This window comes from Carassius auratus, chromosome 4 (assembly GCF_003368295.1).
Source record: "Carassius auratus strain Wakin chromosome 4, ASM336829v1, whole genome shotgun sequence".
NCBI classification, from domain to species: domain Eukaryota; kingdom Metazoa; phylum Chordata; class Actinopteri; order Cypriniformes; family Cyprinidae; genus Carassius; species Carassius auratus.
Genome location: NC_039246.1, coordinates 15,263,211 through 15,284,300, shown reverse-complemented (window position 1 = coordinate 15,284,300; position 21,090 = coordinate 15,263,211). Strand labels below are relative to the sequence as shown.

At 35.0% G+C, this 21,090-nt stretch overlaps 1 protein-coding gene across 13 annotated transcripts in view; it reads left to right on the top strand.

Annotated features, from left to right (window-relative positions):
• Positions 1 to 21,090, top strand: part of LOC113060307 (neuronal cell adhesion molecule-like) — a 47,973-nt gene that overhangs the window by 7,202 nt on the left and 19,681 nt on the right. For 11 of the 13 annotated variants that reach the window (XM_026229207.1, XM_026229195.1, XM_026229196.1 and 8 more), the window contains exons 2-3: positions 9,538 to 9,609; positions 19,641 to 19,853. In XM_026229207.1, the coding sequence (XP_026084992.1) occupies positions 19,757 to 19,853 (97 nt within the window). In that variant the 5' untranslated portion in view covers positions 9,538 to 9,609; positions 19,641 to 19,756. Of the gene's footprint in view, positions 1 to 2,530; positions 2,550 to 7,419; positions 7,562 to 9,537; positions 9,610 to 19,640; positions 19,854 to 21,090 lie in introns of those variants that run through there. The other 2 variants (XM_026229192.1, XM_026229186.1) reach the window with 2 other exon arrangements.

Below are 21,090 nucleotides of genomic sequence, written 5' to 3'. Positions count from 1 at the left end.
TGTTTCACTTGAAATTACGTCACCACATAGAATAATGCTGCGTGTTTCAAGCCACTTTAGGGGACCTTTAATGATGCTTTGAGCTTCATATCAGAGTCCCTTGCTATCTTTGAAAATTCGTTCACATAAGTTATATCAAATAAAAAGTAGATTATTTCCTGTCAGTTATGTAATGCACTGATATTAGCAGTTCTGTAAATGGTTAGATTAAATCTGGCTTTTTCAGTGGTGCAGTACCAGGTTTCAAATCTGAATGAGTGGAAGGATGATTTGTGTCTTATAAAAACAAGCCTTTAAAAATATTTTCTTTTGTATCTACCAGTTTTGCCCCACTTTTTTGCAGGAAACCGAATCCCCAACAATCACTAAGTAGTGTAAATTACTGGCATCATATGTCAGATATTGTCAGATATACAGTCTTGTTTTTTTTTTGTTTTTTATGAGGATTTAGTATCAGATGTTAATTGATTCTGAATTATGTCAGCTCATGTGAGCCAGTATGCATATTTGTCTGTAATAATACAGATTTAAATGACATGGAAATATATTTTTCTTTCTTAAATAACTCTTCAATCATTTTCACTGATATTCAGCTGTCTGTCCTCATTCACATTCACTACCTCTGAAACTGATACAGACACCTTAAATTTATATTTCCCCCCTCTCTGTCTCTCTCTTCCTCTTTAACTCTTAAAATGATATCAGTTTACGGAAAGCCCAACATTTTTTAGATGATGCTACTAGAGTCATGTGCCTCTTTATCTTTACTTTTAAAGATGAAACACAATGTACAGTTTAGTATAATATAATAATAATAATAAATTTTATTTTATATAGCGACTTCAAAAGTTACTTCGGAAAGCGCTATTCACAGAAAATGAAATAGAGCTAGAAGGAAAAATAAGTACAATGATAACAATAGAAATAAAAACATCACAAACACATCAGATATAACATTATTCAAGTTTAGTAAAATTTCCATCCAGTTTAAAGTAAAGCAAAGCAACGCAACGTAACCTAATGCAACGTAAGGTAAAGTCTAAATAGTCTAAATAGGCTAATGCCAGTTCTGTGCACACATTGTGTTGAGCACATTATGAGCTCCCTCTGAACCCAGATTGACAGCGTCTGGCGGGTGTTCAGTCAGAATGGACGACTGAATAGAGCGGGGAAAGACTGGAGACTTGCTGAGAGAAAGAGAGACTTGAATTGCCCGAACTCACCGCTGTGTGGGCGATCAATGCAGTACAGTTATATTGAATAACAGTATCACTCCTGACATATGATTTATGAGGTATAAATATTGAAAACATTCAGGCATGTGGGCCCTCCTACGTACAGTATGACTAACTTTTTCACTTGACTCCAGACTGTAACAAAACTCTTTGGCTTGTTTTTGTCATGACAATATGGGTAATAGGGTTAAAATATGTTTGTGAGCATCTTGTGAAGAATGCTAATGTTTACGAATCCTTCCAAAATGTCTTTATTTGGTAACTTAATGCATTGTATTTATATATATATATATATATATATATATATATATATATATATATATATATATATATATATATATATATATATATATATATATATAAAAGACCTTTTTACACAACCTTGGGATTTAGGGGTTGATTTAGTAACATGCGTGATTGTGTCAAAGCCTTACCATGTTAAAAATTGTTAATATCAATCAAATAGCTCTTAAGTCATCGTTAATGCGGTCTTTAAAAAAGATTGTCCATTTTATTTAATACAGTAATTTTAATATTGGTTAAATAGCCATATCAGCAAAACAGAATTTACACTTCTCATGATCCCATTACATTTCCCGTGGATGAAATCAGTATGTCCTTGTTTTTTTTTTTTTTTTTTTTTTTTTTTTTTTAGCTAATCAAATATTTTGTTTTGCTTGGATTACAACTAATACATTTGTGAATGCTGCTTCATGTTAACATTCAAGTATTTGTTTGTTCATATAGAGCCAGTTTTATGGTTTGCCAGGGGGCTGATTCATCGTGGGGGGTGTATTTTCCACTCAGCTCAGATTATGAAATTATATGTTAAAAGGAGAGAGAGTGATAAAAAAAGAGGTAGAATGAGACCTCTGGCCATGTACAGTAGGTGACTCTGGATGATAATATGGCAGTTCAATACCAGTGGCATAAACACTGAATAATTTATTACAATTTAGTCTACTAATTTAGTCTGGCAGCTACATATTGTTTTTAATTCATTAGTCACGTAAAATATATGACCGAGCAGGCAGCTTGTTTACATCCTATAGCCCTCAAGTTCCTAAATTGAGTCTTTGACTTGGTTTGGTCTCAGTTTGAATAGTACTTCACTTCCCACTTCACATGCCAAGATCTGTTATGCATACGATACGACCTTCAAGGGCTCTAGACCATCAGAGCAAAAGTCAACACTCGACTGTTTGTTTATTTAGCTTTTGTTCTTTCTTTCTTTCTTTCTTTCTTTTTTAGTTTCCTTCTTTTGTTGGAATATAGTGAAGCAGTGGATTGATGGAATATTTGTCCCTAAACAGGGTAAGTGTTAAAGTACTTCTGTCATTACCATTTGCATTTAGTTAATTATTTATTTTTCATAATGTCTTTCTTTAATTATAAAGATTTATTATGCCAAATTGATGTTTTTAGGATGCATGTCAAGTTAAAACGTCCAATTTAAAAAGTTACAACTTCTTCTTAACCATTATTCAGTATTCATAACAGTAGGGGGACTATTGCATCTGTTTATCTGGTTCATGCATCTGTGTCCATGAAACTGATGTGAAGGCATGTCAGGGCTGCTGCACAATGCACCGCACTGCTCTTGATTTACGACACTGTCCACATGACAAACGTGAATTTGAATGCAGGTCACTCGTGGTTTAGTAATACCACTTTGTATAATGGAAATCAAGACTCAGATTCATTTTGCATGTGCGCTCTGACTCTGAGCGTCTGTTGCTGCCAAAGGCGTCTGAGTCGTGCACATGGAAATTGCGTTGCTGCCTGCTCAAGCCTGACTGCTTACAAATAAGGCCAAATGGGACTCTAATATGCTGCTCTGTTGTGGACAATCACTTTTGTCAGGCCCCATACAGTTGACTCTTTCAGATTTTAAGTAAACCTCCTGGATACGGAGTTGTTTATTTTAATAGCGCCTATGCTGTGACCTTCTAAGATGATCGAATGTGTAGATCTGCTCAGCACATGGTGTTTTAACTTCTTTTTCTCTGGAATATTGTCATTTTATTCAATTATCTGGCAGGTAACAGCGTGATCCTGCAATAATGGGGTTCTGCTGTTTGGATTATAATATTATTCAGGACCTCCACACTCACTCTCACAGTCACTGTATGAAATGAAAGGATTCCTGTTATTTATTGTCAGTAGTTGTCTTCATAGAAGATCTCTTCTTGGTACTGTCACTGTGGGACACTGAGGTGAATTACTACAAATTCAGTAAGGTTTTCAGAATTGGTGTGCTTACACGCTAGAGTTAGTTCTGACGGAGCATTTCATGATGGATAGGAACGTGTTAGATCCGTTTTGTGCTGCATCAATTTGAAACCAGGTGGGAATATGGTGAATTGGATTTCTGGAAGCACATTTGTGTGCGTGTTTTCATCAGGAAAATGTAGGCAAATTTTAAAAGTGTCTGATCGTCTGCAATGCATCTCTGGGATGTTTCTTGTTGAATATTAAAATGACGTTGTTTTTGCAACATTTTGATGTATGTAAATCCTCTTTTTTGCCTTCTAGATGCTTAAATAGAGTTCTTCAAGGTTTGTGTTATGGAGTTCAGTTTTGAAATGTTAGGAGTTTCTCAATCAGCTTAAGGAGAAATCTGTTCCTTCTATGCTGAAGCTAATAATAGCCATCACAGAAGCCTTTTTCTCTTCTCTCCTCTCCTCTCTCATCCGTCAGACGTATAGCTCCCCTCAGAGTGAAATTACGGTCCTGTAGTTCCCCAGTTTTCCCCGCTCTCTTTTTTTTTTTTATCACCACCAACTTGTCGTGTTTTCTTTTGAAGAATACGTTTCTCATTAGCTTTCTTTTGGCCGACTCTCCCTCTGTGTCTGCTTCTTTGCTTTGGTTTGTTGTTTCCGTGCTCGTTCATTGTATGTTACACAAGATTAGTTTCTCTCCGGAGTGCCGGCTTAATGTCTGGGGGGTCTGGGTCACCGGGGTGGCCCCACCATCGCCGGGCCTCGTTGCCTTGTTGCCTTGTTGAGTCTCCATGGTAATGACATTGTGTGATCGGGAGCTTGGAAGAGAGACTGAGTTATGTGGCCGTTCTGAGATAAGAGTTGATTTCTGCCATTGTTGTTCACTGTGTGTTTTATAAACCCTAGAGTAATGTTGATTACAGAAGGAATAGGAATCAGAGTAATGAGTGCTTTGTGCAGAAAATATGGCCAATATCTGCTGAGCGTATCGGAGAGGGCTGAATGCTGTTTTATTGACTGTTTTTGAGAACTGTGGCCTTTATATAAACAGATGGATCAATACACTGGAAGGCACATAAGTCATCAGCGGGTAAAATGAGTTAAAACACAGGAAATCTGGATTGATTTGAGCCATTATGGCGTTTCTATACTATTTCATTTAAATATTAATTTATAAAGCATAAATAATATATTATAGTAAAATTTATTGTTTAAGAAAACAAATTAATTATAAAAAAGTATTAAAATATAACAGTTTTGTGTGTTTGTATATAAACTAAATTACATTGTTATATTATATTATATAAATGGTTGATTTTTAGTTTTTACTGCGATTTTTTAAATGTACATAGTTATAATTTAAAAAAAATATTTATATGGTAAGTCTTTGTTTTTTTTTTTCAAATCAGTGTAGTGATGCTAGTGCATCAGAAATGATTATATCTTTAAAATGTCATTTTACACCACTTCTTATTTTGTATCTGGATGATTCCAATAGATTTTTAAGAACCGTGCGGTCATGTGTGGAACCCTACAGCCATTCCATCTCTCTCTTGGCATGCGGCCTTTGCTCAAACCACATCATTAACATAAAAATCAAATAACATTTTCTTATTGCGATGTGTGGCCTCCCCAGGGGGCATCATGCCAACAGTTCCAGTTCACTTCCTTGTGCTTTCTCTTTTGTTCCTCTGTCTACATAATGCCAATACAACTCACTACTTAAATATAAAATAGCCTGTATTACTATACATTGAAATATAGTGGTGGCCAAAATTATTAGAACACTAGTATTTACACCAACTAAAAATGGTTTTAAGTCTTGAAACATCTTGGAGACGTTGCCACAGTTCTTATATATATTTGTAATTTTATTTGTATTTATTACAAAATACAACTTTTCTTTTTTAATTTATATATATATAAATAAAATCTAATATTTGATCCTACACAAGATCAAGTGGATTATGGACTTAAAAAGTTATAAAGAAAAGCAGGTCTTTTGTTTCCTTTCTATTTGGAAGTCTGGTGGGAATTATGTTGGTGTATTGTCTGCTAGTGTGGATAACTGTGTAACTCAGAGCCGAAGTGGAAATGACAGAGAGTTCAGTGGCGACTCGTCTCTGTGCTGAGAGCCCAGCTGGTGTGTGCTAAATCTGCTGTGTGAAAAGGCCTCTCCATGCCCTTTTGTGCAGCTCTCCAGCGCTCAGTCTCTTCGGCCATTTGTGTGTGTGTGTGTGTGTGTGTGTGAGGGACCCCAGTCTGACGGATGTTAACACTCAGACAGGGTAAATTAAAGCTGAGAGCTGGGGAAAGTAATCAGTGCTTTTCTCTCTGTTCATATATACTCTTGACTGTATCTACTTGTCCTCCCTCATATGATACTCGAAAAGCCACAGTATGGTAAAATGGGCCCTTCGTTATTAGATACGGGTATTACTTTTAGGTTACTGAGATATATCTAATATACAATACATGGAAGCACGGGAATGTACAAACTGGTATATGTTGCATACGATATTTCAATATCCAGTTTAAAGATCACTTTTTACTATATGGTACAGTCTGATTGAATGAACTGTGCTCTCTCTCTCGCTCGCTCGCTCGCTCACACACACACACACACACACACACACACACTTGTGACCGCATATCAGTTGATGTCTAATAAGCTACATTGCTTGAACCTTGAGCCTACAAGAACTATATTACTTAAGGGCAGAATTATTCAGATTAATTATTTTAAAAATTATATTATTGTTATATTATATCACCATTTTATAAAATGATTTTCATCATGCCTAAGTAATCCTCTTGATTTATTAATGATGAGAGGTTTTTAATGATCAATTTAATGTCCTCATTTGCATTAAATTGTATTGTTCTGAAACTGGCACGAGAAATAAAGCAAAAAGAAATACCTTTAATTGAGGATTGCAGCAAAGTAATAATAATTTAATATCAAAATGAATTGAAAATGGACTCCTTTTAATTTCTTAATACATGTTCTTTGATGTATACTGTGCACAGCATATTGTGCACAATTTATTCTACATTTAAAAAGTCTGAAATTATTTTTGTTTCTCAGATTTTAGTTAGCAGCTTGAAAGCCATTCAATCATTGCCATCCTCATGGATAAAATTAAATCCTGTACAATTTTACTCTTTGAATATGTGTGTTGCTCAAAAATAAGTCCATATTAGGGAAGCAATGTTGACTGCAAACGAGAATCCATGTTGACTTCATGTAAACAGATGCTTTGAACCTTTAAAATGACCATTATATGACATTATATGAGTCATTATGTCAACATTGAAGGTTGTTTCGTGAGCTCAGAGGGCTGTGAAATCACATCGAGCTACATTAGGGTGAATGTTTTGGTTGCTATAGATCTCTGTTTTTATAATATGACTTTTATTGAAGAGTCTACAGAGAACAATAAAGTCTAAATGTGTTTATCCGAGACAGATGTCTATTCTGATACAGGACCGTTTTGAGGTTTCTGTTGGTTCTGAAATCTGTGCTCAGTCTTTCTCCACAGGATCCTCAGTCAATGACGATTGAGGCTTTTCTCAGTTAAGTGTTAAAGCTCTGCACAGCTTTTATATTTGACAGTCATTTCACACTTTTAGGGGTTAATTGGGATCTCCAGCACATCTGCGATTCTGTTCCATTACAGGAAATGTTCAAGCAAGCACTTGACAGAACAAACAGACCTGTCAAATGAGCTTGATGTGTATCGATAGCTCTTTAAATGTACAAATATCACTATATATCCTTTTCTCCGTATCTTTGTTTCTCTGCCTCTCTCCATCCCTCAGTCCCTACGGATGCTTTTGGTTTGCTCCAGGAAATGCATTAATGCCCTTTGTACGGTGACAAAGGGGTGTGTTAATCTCACTGAGTTAGGAGGCAGGCACATGGGGGTGGATGCCAGGGAGAGTCGAATGACTGCGTATGTGTGTGTGTGAGGCAGATGCCTGTCAGAGTGTTCACTGGCCACACACATGCTGCACGAGCCAAAAGAGAATGGTTAGAGAGGTACACACTTGATACACACCGTGACCAGGAAAGGACTGCTGTTGACTCGCTGCAGTATTAAGGTAATAGTGGTCTAGCTGTTAAAATACCATGCTTTTTACCCAGAATGACCCTTTGTTTGGAGTGTTGGTTAATTTGTTCTCTGTGATTTTTATCTTTTTGGTATTTATTAGGGTAACATTTGCGTTTCTCACACCCTGTGGGTCAGAGTTACACCTGCAGGGTGAACTATTTCCTTACACTTCTTTGGATCGGGTTTTGTGACTATAGTTCCTCAGAACAAACAGCATTTTGTCCATTGCGCGGTTCACACCTGGTATCACCTTACCTGTTAAAACCAGTCAGATTTGTCTTTGTGTGCGCTGATTTGTTTATTCTGAAGTCATAGTGTCTGCTGATGGGATGTCTGTAGGTGTACAACTAAAACCAAAGGCTTTATGGCAGCATAAACCTTTTTATGTCTCATCTGCCAATCTGTGTTATGTTTAATAAAATTTAAGTAGAGAGATAGAAATTGTCATGTTTGTTGATGTAGGTGATGTAGTATTTATTTACTGATCAGTACACAAACATTTGTGGATGGATGAATTAATAGATGATGGATGAATGAAAAGAGAAATTGATGGATGGACGGAAAAGAAATGAATGCATTGATAAATGGATGATATATGAATATATGAAAATATATTAATAAATGAATAGATGATATATGAAAATGCATTTATGTGTGGATGAATGGATGTACGTATGAAAAAGAAATTGATAAATGGATGGATGAATGTATGAAAAAATTGATCAATAGATAAATTAATGGATGGATGGATGAAAAAGCAATGGATAACCGAATGGACGAATGGATGAAAAAATAAATTGATCAAATAAATGAATAAATGGATGGAAGGATAAATGAATGTTGGATGGATGGATGAAAAAGAAATTGATGAATGGATAGATGGATGAAAAGAAATGGATAGATAGATGAATGGATGAAAAATAAATGGATGGAAGGATGAATGGATGGATGGATAGTTGAAAAATAAAAAGATGGATAAATGGATGAATGATGGATAGATATATAGATAGATAAAAAATAAATTTATAAAATCAATGAAGGGATAAATGGATGGATTAATGAAAAATAAATTGATAGTTGGATAAATGGATCAATATTTTGAAAATAAAAATAGATGAATTGATGAAAATAGAAATAGCTGGCTGGATAGATAAATGAATAAATGGTTGAAAAAGAAAGACGGATGAATTATGAAAAAAGAATTGAGTGGATAAGATCTGTCTCAGCATCACATATTTTATTCTCTCAGAACCCCCTTCATCTCTCTCTCTCTCTCTCTCTCTCTCTCTCTCTGTCTCTCACCCCATCGTGCCGGCATGCGGCCCGTCTCCATGACAACACCTCAGGTCAGCTCTTAGAGGTGGGAGGTAGTTAGTGTGAATTTTTGTTGTTGTTTTATGGCCTCTCTCTCTCTCTCAGTCTCTCTCTTTCTGGTCTCTGTGAGACAGCAGCTGTGTGTGACAGCTTCACTAGAGGCTGGAGGTTTCCTCAGTTTGCCTCAAATTCGAGAAAACAATGCAGTAAAGCGACGCGGCTCAGCCTCACAGCGTCTTTGTGGCTCGTCTACTATCAAATGATGCTGGGGGGGGGGGGGCGTGTTTCTGTTAATGTGAAATGAATGCATGCGTCTCAAGGGAAAACACTAATATATGCGCGACCATGAACCAGCACGTGTGATATAGGGGTGCCGTTGAATCCCTCTGTCACTCTTTCTGCTGATATACGGCATGGCTTTGTGTTTGCACAGAGCCAATAATGTTTAGAAATCCCAGTTGGTTTTGGAATAACAAATGTTGTGTGTTTTTTTATTGAAATGTACCCACTTTTTGGTGCATCTGTGAACCGGCAAGCCTTTTGTCCTTTAATTATAATATCCTTCAGTGTTCCTCAGATTAGCACAAACATAAGTCCCTCGCTTTGTCATTTAAGAGCTCCTCTTTTAATGATGGCATTGTGTTTTTACAGCATCCACACTGTTCTAAGCTGCTGACGTCTGGTTGGAACCAGATGATCCACTCTTTCATACAGTCATAGCAGGTAAGATGCTTTCTGTTTGATTCCCGCTGACTTTTTGATGTATTCATTGTGATTCAGAAGCAGTTTCATCTCAGACAGAGAGATACAGAGCAGAGGCATAAAAAGAAAAAAAGATGAAAAAGAATGATTGATGTGTTTTTATGATTTATGACTTGCATATCCCTCTTCATTTCACCAAGATGATCTAAAAAGCATTTTACTGAAATCGAAAGAAATTTTGATATTTTGGCTGCTTGCTCACACTGACGTGTGCTGACAGATTGTTATCATGCAGAAAACTGGGAAATGTGTCTGGTTTGAGGTTTGACTAGTGCAGTTTTTTTTAGTATGTCGTTTATTCTATACTAAAATGGATTTTGAAATGAAATCATTAAAGGCAGAGGTGGCCTAACTTGTTAATATGAAGGGCTAAAAAAGTCATACTTGATTGAGGACTGTTGTCCAAAAGCAAATGTTGCATTATATCCAACATTATTATATTTAAAGGTATTAATATAAAAAAAGTAAAATTAACTTATATTTCAATGTAAAAAAATAAAAAGCTAATGTTAAAACAAAAATCTGAATTAGAAAAAATATAGGCTTCAGTGGCATGTTTCTTCTTTTTTTCCCTCTCGTCTTGTGATAACATGGCAGGCCAAATTAAAGGTCATCATGGGCCAAGTGATAAATTGAGCTATCATGTCAATCCAAACTTTTTTCTTTTTTTTGTATGTGTGTGTGTGTAATGCAAAATGAGACATTTCAGAGAATGTGAGGCTGCTCTTATCCTTTAATAACAAGATTGGGGTACAAGAGCTGGTGGTTAACTTCAGAACTTATCATTGGTGAATAAATCTTATTCCATTCTGCATTTCATATAAGAAAGTACTGTAAGTCATTTGGACTTGCTTTGGAAAACCATTTTTTGTGTAAACAATCCTTTTAACTAATTTTTAGATACACTAGATATAACAAAAGAGGCCATTCAGATTCAGCATAGTAGATAATAGTATAAAGTACACTAAACCTCATAGTACAATCAAATGTACACATTGTAGAAAAAAAAAAACTTGAAAGTGTCTTAAGTTGAAGCAGTATACTGTATGCTGTTCTATCATCCAAAGTGTTCGATTTAGCCTCTGAGGGCACAAACTGGTTGTCAGCAGGAAGTGAGACACTTCCTACAAAAAATCCAATCAGTCAATAAAACCTTATATAATCTGATCTGATTTAATTTAGAGAAACTATCTCTGGTTCTGTGCGAAAATGATGAATCGGTAGAATAAAAGTTATAAATCAAAATTGAAGAAATCTTCGTAGTTTATTTAAGTGTAAAATGCAAACATTTCAAGCAAGTCGCTTATTTTGAGATTATCCAGAATTCTATACCAGCCAAGACTAATCTATTAAACACACACACACACACACACACTGCATACTTGACTTCTTGTTCTAGGAATGCAAGTGATAGTGGTTCAAAAGCATGAAGTACATGTGATGTGTTGAATACTATGATGAAAACTATGTCTTCTAAAGATTTCTCTTGAAATGAAATGAATGTGATTCTTTCCTAATGATGATCCCTGCTGTGCTTAGACATTACTGAGAGCGTCTGGCCCCATTAGAGCAGATAGATACAGACCGGGTGCTTCAGAGCTCAGATGTGTTTAGGAGGAAAAAGCAGATAGAAATAGACAGTGATCTCGTGAGCATGCTGGGAAGTTGTTTTTGTGACGTATAATGCTGTCAGCTTTGATGTGAATGACTACCTCAAGCATCATAAAAGCGGTTGTATTTTGTGTTAAATGTCAAGACGTTTTATTTGAATTTCTCTGGTGAACTATCCCTTTAATCTGTCTGTGATGCAGATTTGAACCCTGGCTTTATGTCTACAGCTAAATGTATTTCCTGGAAATTGTGTCCCTGCTTTCAAAAAGGGATTGGATGGCATGACAAGTGTTACATCATAGCAGATTTTGAACTGTGTAGTGCTAGTGATATCAGCACATACTGTAAAAGCTCCTGTTCACCCATGTACAGCATGTGGACAGATGACCACAGTTTATCTGAGCACCGAACAGATGGGACAGAGAGAGCAGTGCGCCAACCCATCCTTTCCTCTGGTATTAGCTAAAAAAAACTGTGAAAAGAGATTTTATACAACAAAGGGTAGAAACAGAATAGTAAACATGTTTAAAAAATTGCATGCATTCATTCATTCATTCATTCCTTCATTCATTCATTCATTTAAATAATGCATGTAATTCTTAAAAATAAAGTATGTATATTATAAGCAAAAACTGAACTGGTACTGTTTTGGAAATATATTTTAAAATGATCTTTATTTACAAAAAAAGTTCTTGACCCTTTCCTCCATATTCTCTAAAATAAATTGTGAAAAAAGATATTATAGAATCCAAAATGCAGTGTAATCAAAAAAGAAAAGTAAAAGTGTTAAAACAGTATTTTTTAATTTATTTAAACAATACTTGTAATATTTAATAAAGTGTGATATATTGTAAACAAAATGACAACTACTTTGGTTAAGATATTTTTAAATAAATAAATAAGAAATGCTCCTTGATCCTTTCCTGTGAAATAAATTGTGAAAGAGATTTCTCAGAACAATGTATAAAAATTAGAATAGTAAATTAATTAATTTATTTATAAATAATTTTCTTTTAATTAATTAATTTAATACTTAAAATAAAAGTATGGTATATTCTCAACAAAATCAGAATTACTTTTTACATTTTTAAATGAGTTTTAAAAAATGTGTTACACTTAAACATATAAATAAGAACCAGTTATTAATTCTCCCATATTCTGAAATAGAACAGTAAATATTTGCATGCCATTGAATATCATGGTTATGTACAGGGACATGCATAATATAGTTATTGCAGTTTATTTTGTTTATTTATAAAGTTTGATATTAACAAAAACAGAATTCATACTATTTTAGTAACATGTTTTTAAAGTATCTTAATGTAAAAAAAATGTAAGTAACTGTACTGTAACTGTAATCATAGCAACAATAAGTGTCATTAACAACATTGCTGGAACACTATTAATACTCCTCTTGTTGCGGTGACTGCTGTCATTTTTCTTGAGTCATCTTGTCTGGTCATTGAGATACCTCTTACCCTCACTGTGTTTCTCCAGAATACCAATAAGCCTGGTTTACCATGTTGTGGCCTATCTTAGAGCAGATCTTTTATGAAACACATGTCCCACCCCCTCAGTCTCCCATTACTGATGGAAAGAGAGAATAGATTTTACACAAGAGGACATCACTGAGGCAGATTATAAAGTCTGATCAACAGATTGTGGGACATTTGAGAGCTCTTTACAACCAGTTTTGAATAAAAAATAGCATTCCCCTGTTACAGTCAGACATGTGGTCTGGGAAAAACGCTGCAGGAATGAAGTCAGACTTATGACTCGGAGCCTTCAGAAACCATTGAGTCATTTCTGAAAATTCCCGGCTCCTTTTTAAATAATTAATGCTTCGTAGTTGTTTCTGAGAGCTCAGTCTCTGTCTTCAGTATTTTTGATTATATACATATTTTTGCTACATTACAGTAGAAAATTGCACAATTACCTTTTGTATACTTCTTAAACAGTAATTTTAGCCTTTGTGTGCTCTATATTCTCCTGAGCTCTGTATTTACCGGAATGAGAAACTTGAAAAAGCAAGCCCTAACATGAGGCTTTAATTACTTTAGAGTCTAGACTATATTTCTTTTTAGCTTCTAAGTTTATGAAAAAAGTATTTTGAAAAGGATCTGATAGATTGATAGATGTTGTTTTGTTACTGCATTTTGTAAATGCATTGTGAATCGTGCATCAAAATCTGCAATTTTATCTGGAATATCATGCAAACTTTTTATGACTTAATAAAATACTTTTTTAATTTATTGTTTTGTTTTATTTTATACCATGGAACACATCACAAGTATGAGTTAATTGAATTGCAAAAATCTGATTTAAAGCTCTTATAACTCTTAAAAACATAATATCCTCTAAGTATATTAAAAAAGTTTATCTGGAATTATGACTACAGTAAATAATTTATTTTATTTTATGAATGTTTAACTCTTTAAAACATCACAAGTATTAGTTAGATACATTGTGAAAACCGCTTCTAAATCTGAGATCAGAACAAATTTTCCCAAGTTTCCACATTGGGATTTTAGAGTGTGTTATTTATGTCTAAAGTGAATAGCTTTGCGCCGAGTGGTTCGGGTCACACTGTATTTCCAGCTTTACTGAACTATAAACAGCATAAAGCAACAATACTGTCCGTGAGTTGCCAGACAGGAGCTTGCTGACAATCAGCAACTTCCCAAAGCTCAGGAGAGAAAGAACGCTCTCTCATTCTGCTGTCGCTGCATGAACGAGTGACCCTTTAGCTGTAGATAACCTCACACCAGCGCAGTGCTAAATGAAGTTAGCTCATTTATTTAGATAGTAACGCTATGCTAACTCCCACCAGTGGCCTTCTGAAACAATGAGAGCTGTGGTTTAGCATTATCTTGCTTCCGAAAACGTCAGTTGTTGGTTTTTGAGCACAACAACCCGGGAGTGTCTAGAATAAATGCTAACAGAGCAGTTCAACAAATAGCTTAAAAGTTAAACGTTTGACTTTCAGAAGACAAATTTGTGTTTGTTGTGTTAACATCTATAATGAAATCCATGCTGTGAAGCCAGCTCAGTTCGTTCAGATAATTGAATCAATTAACTTGACTCATTGGTTCTACTTCATTTGTGCTCTTGCAAATAAGCCAAAGCAATGTTTTTCATAAAACATTTCAGTAAACAGGGATTCTGTTAGCTCAGAGGTACTTTATGAATTAAAATGCAAAACAAAACAGCATATTGTCTAGAGAACAGATATGAGCTTGTAAACAAACTTTAACCCTAAAACTGTAAGAGCGTTTAGCATGAAGCAGCTGTATCATCTGTTTTTCCACAATTTTATCTAATTCCCTCTTCAAGGGGCTTCGGACTTTGGTATGAAAAGAGACATTTAATCATGTCCCCTCTCGTTTGGCCTGAAGGCATCCTCTGCTAAAGTAAAGAGCGGTTCATTCTTTTCAGTCTTCAATGACAGCGGAGAGCTGTTGAGAGGGCTTCTCTCAGTAGTCTCCTCTCCTTGGATTTACATTAAAAAGATGGATGGGTTTGGCTGCGTTTTGTGTTTCTTATAATAGGCATGTGTGTGTAATAAGTGTGTTGCCCTGGACACGGAGTGATCATTAAATTAGCAGCACGGCTTGATCTCTTGACTCAGGTCTTCTTCAGAGTGAAGGAGCTGTTGAGAAGAACTTGTAGTATCAGAGGAAATAAGTTTCCCATGTACTCTTTCTGCGAGTACATTCTTCAGATGGATGTGAACTACAAAAGAGAGAGTTTACAAACGCAATTCTCCATCTTGCCAATTAATTTGCTTTTAAACTGGCTATATATTTTTAATTCAAACTTTTTCTATTTCATGTTTTCCCTGAAATCAACTTATTAAGAAAAGTTATGTTGCAACCCTTACTATCACCACAAGTTTTTTGTGTAAAAGTAAACCAGAAATCTTCATTTGAAGATAAACTGAATTGGCTGAAATTGTTTTTTTTTTTTTTTTTTTTTCGATCTAGCTCAATCTGATCGATTAAGGTGTTAACAGATATGCCTTTCAGTCCGTTTGAGCCATCATTCTGATTACAAATGAATTGTTTGGTTGCATGTAAACGCAGCCATTGACACCCATTTAAATTCATCCTGCTATAGAGACAGAGCACATTTAGGCCACGCCCACCAAGGGGGTCAATGTTCTCCATTGACTTTGTATTGTGTGATGCTTCCTCCTTGTCATTTCTGACTTGTAACAAAAACAGAACAATGCCTAAAAGCTGCTGTGTGACAAAGTATACAGTAAATAAGCTAAAAACCCCAGAGCTATGTTTTTATAAGCTGTCCACCCCCCAAAAATGAGCCTTTAAGGACACAAATAGTTGTACAGTAGATGTTAGTATTTTACATTGGGTCATTCAGTTGGATCATTTCTTAAACGAAAGAAAGGTAAGGAATAGGGGATCTGACATAGACCAATACAATTTAGTTTTTTCAATATATCTCTTCGTTTTAGGTTCCCATAAGGTGGTGAAATAATCCTTTGACATCGTTAAAAATAATGAATGTTTCCTGTTGACGATTACGTTGCCCGCCAGTGGCCATAGTTTGCAGAGGTATATGACACATTGTGCTCTACTTTTGTGTCCTTAAACGCTTGTTTTTTTGGGTCGACAGCTTATAAAAATGTTTTTTTTGTTGTTGATTTTTTACTGTACACCTTGTCACATAGCAGCTTTTAGACATCTTATTTTAGATTTTATTTCTTTTATGAAATCTGTCAACTCAAATCTGCAGACTGGTCCTGACATTAACCAACTAGCATCAACCTGTCCTGGCTGTAAATTGGGGCAAAAATGTGTGCAGAAGTGTATTCCATCCTTTAGGGCATTTATATTAGTGTATCTAGTTTTTATATTTGTAAATCATATTAATGTAAAAAAAAAAAAAAGTATCTAAGGGGGTTTACAGTATTTTGTGGATACCTGTATAATATGTCTGCAATGTTTAATATGTTCAGAGTTTATTTTGAGTCTCATTATCATGGAAATATCCAGCCCTGTTCAGAACAAACACTCAGAAAGACCCTCCCTGACCTGATGGATATTCTGTTAGTGGTTCTCACACTCTATGGCCTTGTATTCACATGTGATAGATGGAAATTTCATTAAAGGGATTCACGCACTTACAGTATTCAGAACTAATAGAATTTTCTGTAGAAAAAGCAAACATACTAAGCTATGGTATGGTAACAGACAAAAGGTTTGTTTAATAGGTAGTTTAAATAGCTAGAAATGAACTCAAATATGAAAAAAAAGGTTAGTTTGGCAGCGAGGACTTCTGATCTCTCTTCTTGTGAAAGAGAATAACCACTTGTCAACACAAACAACAAGTTAGCCAAGCCCACAAAAGGCAGCAGTAGGATGTGGTCAAAACAAACCCATATGAATGAAGTCCTTTGATTGTACGGTATGGTCTCTGTTCACTTTTTACTGTAGAAGTCCATTCATATGTAAATGATGTCGTTCATTTGCATATATTCTTCTCAATTTATGCAGGGATTATGCTGAGATGAATACTAAAATAGACTGGTTTTAGATAAGCCTGTGGCAACATTTCTCTTGTTAAAGTGAATCTGCATAATAACTTACGAATACTAATTTAAGTTATGTGCATAAAGTCTCTAAATATAAAATATTTGCATTCACATTTAGAAGTTTATGGGAAATTGTTACTAAAAGTCTTAGAGCATGTGACACATATACTCTTTAGTGTGTTTACGAATGATACGAATGACTCAGCAGTAACCAAATCACAGTTTTCTTCAGTTCTGTGAGACCAGGATGTTACCCAAAGCATCCTTCTGAGCTATTGGGAAGTCTAATTATGCCAAGTTACCAGAGCTACAAGCCAGCATTTAAAGCCAACAAACTTTTATTATTTAAATTTATATAAATAAACATTCATATTTAAAAAAATATTATTTAAAGATGTAATATTATTATATTAAAAATAATAATAATTCTTATATAAAAAAAAAAACATTTGTCCTCACACACTTTCCTTATCAACAAAAGTGGCTTAAGGCCAAAGGAAAAAAAAAAATCTGAGTCCTATTATGAAAATGTATGTAAAAATGAAGAGACATAATTTTCATTAGTTTGTCTTAATTGAGCTAATTTAACCAGCATGTTAATAGCCTGAATTCAGGGACAACATCTGTTGGTTAATTTATTTAGTCATAAATCATGCATTATTGCCAGAGAAAATGTGTTGAACATGCAATGATTAGAATCGATGTTTGTGCTGTGCAAATTTGTAATTTTGACAGATTCTATATGACTTGCACATCTCCACCATATGACAGCACAGACCTGAATCTAGACTTTGTCTTTGTTAGATCTCATAGTCTCATTTTAAAAGGCACAAATGCCAGTGTCTACTATGTTTTTTCACAGATTCTTATGTTCGAGAAGAGCTAAAGGTCAAGCTGATTGCATGGCAACAGGAAATGTGATTGACAGTTTCCATTTAAGACAGTGTCACTGTCACTCTTTCTGTACTGCAATTGACCGGTTCAGGTTTTTCCAAAGGGCGCTTAAGCACATACTGTCACCATAGCAGCCATCAGACACGCTGTGCACATTGTCTGAAACACTGAAATGCAGTAAATCTACTTGTCTTTACTTGGGTATTGAGAGAGTCTTGCCTTTTCTTCAGCCAGAAAATGTGTTAATAGGCCCTTGAATTTCTTTACTCACTTCTGTCATTATTTTGACTGTAGTCAATGGACACTGGTTTCATTTTTAATACTATCCTATCCACTCTTTTTTACATTTCTTTATATTGTATTATTATTATTATTATTTTTATGACTTTTAGTTTTGTGTTGTTAAAGTTTCTGATTTTGTTTAGTTTTTAGTTTTTGCTTTGCTTCTTTTGTTTTTATTTTTATTTTATTTTTTTGCTTTGCTTCTTTTGTTTTGTTTTGCTTTGCTTTTTTTTTTTTTTGTTTCCTTCCCACAGTTATTCAAACGGGAATAAATGATGTACAGAAATGACATTTTCACTAACTTTGATCTATTGCACTCTCAAAAAAAAAAAAGTATCGTTATAATCACTGAAACTGTATACGGTTGCAAAATGAATCCCTTACTTACATTGTACGTACATCTCCACTTTGTTTTTTATGATGAGAGAATTTGCGGAAATCAGTCATCGAACATGTGCGCATTCAACAAAGCTGATGAGTTTCAGCGATGACTCATCTGAATGTCTCTGATTGGATATTGCATCTCTAAGCTCAACAGAATCGTGTGTGCCTAAAACGCCTAAAATGAAATACGGTGTAACATGAGCAAATCTTAACTCAATGCCGCAGTGAACACTTTTATTCATTTACACTTTGTTAGCAACAGACGTAATAGTTTTAATTTGTTTATGCAGGGGCATTTTTGTCCAATTTAGTGGCATTTTTGCCCAATGTTTGAATCCTTCACCTTGAGACTCATGCTCTCTCTCTCTCTCTCTCTCTCTCCCTCTTTTTAGGTGTATGATGTTGTCAAGGTTTCTGAGCTCATGAATTATGCAAAGCAAAGCCCATTTCCCTGACACAGCCTGCTACACAGCAGAATCACTAAGATAGCACACTCTTTTACCTACTGGCAGGAACAAGTTCTAGTTCACTTCTCTGACAAATTATACTCACTGAATATACTAATCCTCACTGAAAACTTTACACAGCCTAATTCTGCTCATATTCTTTACTTGGGTATATATTGTAAAAACATTGCAGTCACTCATCCATCATAATCACAATGTGTTTTACAGCGGTTGTGATTCCTGTGTAAATGCCACATGCCAAGGTTGGGAAACGCACCTTTCATGTTATAGCTTCTAAAAGGTCTCAGTTAGCTGAAGTAATGCAAAAGTTACAAAGTGTTGCAACTTTACCTTCTCCAATGTTGATTGTTTTATTTTATGAAGAGCATTTCATTTTTAAAACCATATAATGTTTTAACCCATCTGAAAAGATTTGCTTAATTAAATTCCATTCAGTGCTTGCATAAAGTTGAACAATAAAACAAAAGGTTTTCCGGAGCAAGAAAGGAACGTGTTTTGTTGTTTGTATGTTGTTGTTTTGGTTCTTAACCCATCTCTGAGGAACCAGACAGCAGGCTGTGTAATTTTGTGCTTCAGCCATGTGTATTGACATCCATATGTCAGTGCTGAGGGTGCTGCCATCACAGCGTTCCCGTCTCTTCCAGCTGAGTGCCCTCACATGTCTCTGTGTATGTCAGGATGATCTGAGGCCATGCGAACTGTCTGTCTCCACCACAGATTCCCCAATAAAGATCTTGCCATCTATTTGTGCTTTTGCTAGCATAAAAGGTCATTGTTTTTCTATTTGTTTTCGCTTTCAGTCTTGCTTGCTAATCGTGGATGCCGCTGTATGTTTGAATGATCACACTGAGTGCGAATCAGAAGGCCCAGTTGCTTTGACCTGGAGGGGAAGGATTTTGATGTAACGCACCCTGCCATGGACAGGAAGAGGAGTTGCACGCTCTGTGGAGGAGCTGTGATGCTGCTGCTCCTGCTGGGTCACATGACCACTGCATTAGAAGTGCCTCTAGACCGTGAGTATTGCACAGTGAAAGAAAATGAAATCTGATGTGATGTAATAAAATAAATCCCACTAATGTAGATATAATTTGACAGAAGTGAAGAAAAAAATCTAGTTTTCTGCCTAACCTATTTTAAAATGAGAAAGTGATTCACATGCAATTCTGTCTGGGATTTTCTAAGACATTTTTAGACAAGATTAGAAATAAAATTAAAGATCATCAGATATTCTTCAGAATTTCAGAATTCAATTATTAAAATGGAAATGAAGCAGAGTATGTCACTGTAAGTCCTCGCAGTGTGTTTCTCTTTTCTCAGCTGCTGCTCCTCTCTAGAGAAGTGTTTGACAGGGTGTAAAGTCAGCATTATTACTGTGTAAGCAGAGTAATATACATGGACTTTTAGAGAGCATTGGTCACCCTTTTCCATCACTTGCTCTCTGGCTGTGATATAAACTCTAAATAATAATACTATATTATAATTTATATAATTTTTATTTTATTTATTATACAATTAACAAAAGCAAAAAAGGCTTCTAAAACTAGCTTGCTCTATTTCTTTCTAATCGGTTTTCTTTTTATTTATTATATAATTACAAAAAAAGCTGACTGAGACTTGTTATAGCTCTTGCATATTATTGTTCTTTTGTTGAATTTGATTGCTTCCATTGTCCTCATTTGTAAGTCACTTTGGATAAAAACATCTGCTTATATATACATATAAGGATAATTTGAATGAATTATATATATATATGTATATAACATGTATATAAACTTTTTTTAAATAATTATTTTAACTGTAATAATATTTTTAAATATTACTATTTTTACTGTATTTTTGATCAAATAAATGCAGCTGTGGTGAGCGCAAGAGCCATCTTTCGAAAACATTCAAAAATCTTACTTTGGGGTTGGAGGAAAGTAAAAACACTTAAGACCACCAGAAGGAATGATTATTCATGTTTAAATACATGGGTGAAGAATGAAGCACCTTTTTCCAATCCAGAATTTTCAAAATCTTCTATAGTCTATAATGTCTATAATGCATGAAGCACCATTTTTAGGGTGTTAAAATCAATGTATCATTGACAAACAATCAGCATCATTAAGAGAATGGCATGAGAGTTGCATGATGGGTAACGAATGCCCAACACACCTCCTGAGTTTCACTGAGGGAACCTGATTTGTTTGATCTTCTCTTCTCTCTTCTTCTCTTACACTAATTTGAACTCTTTTACTCTCTGCTTATGTA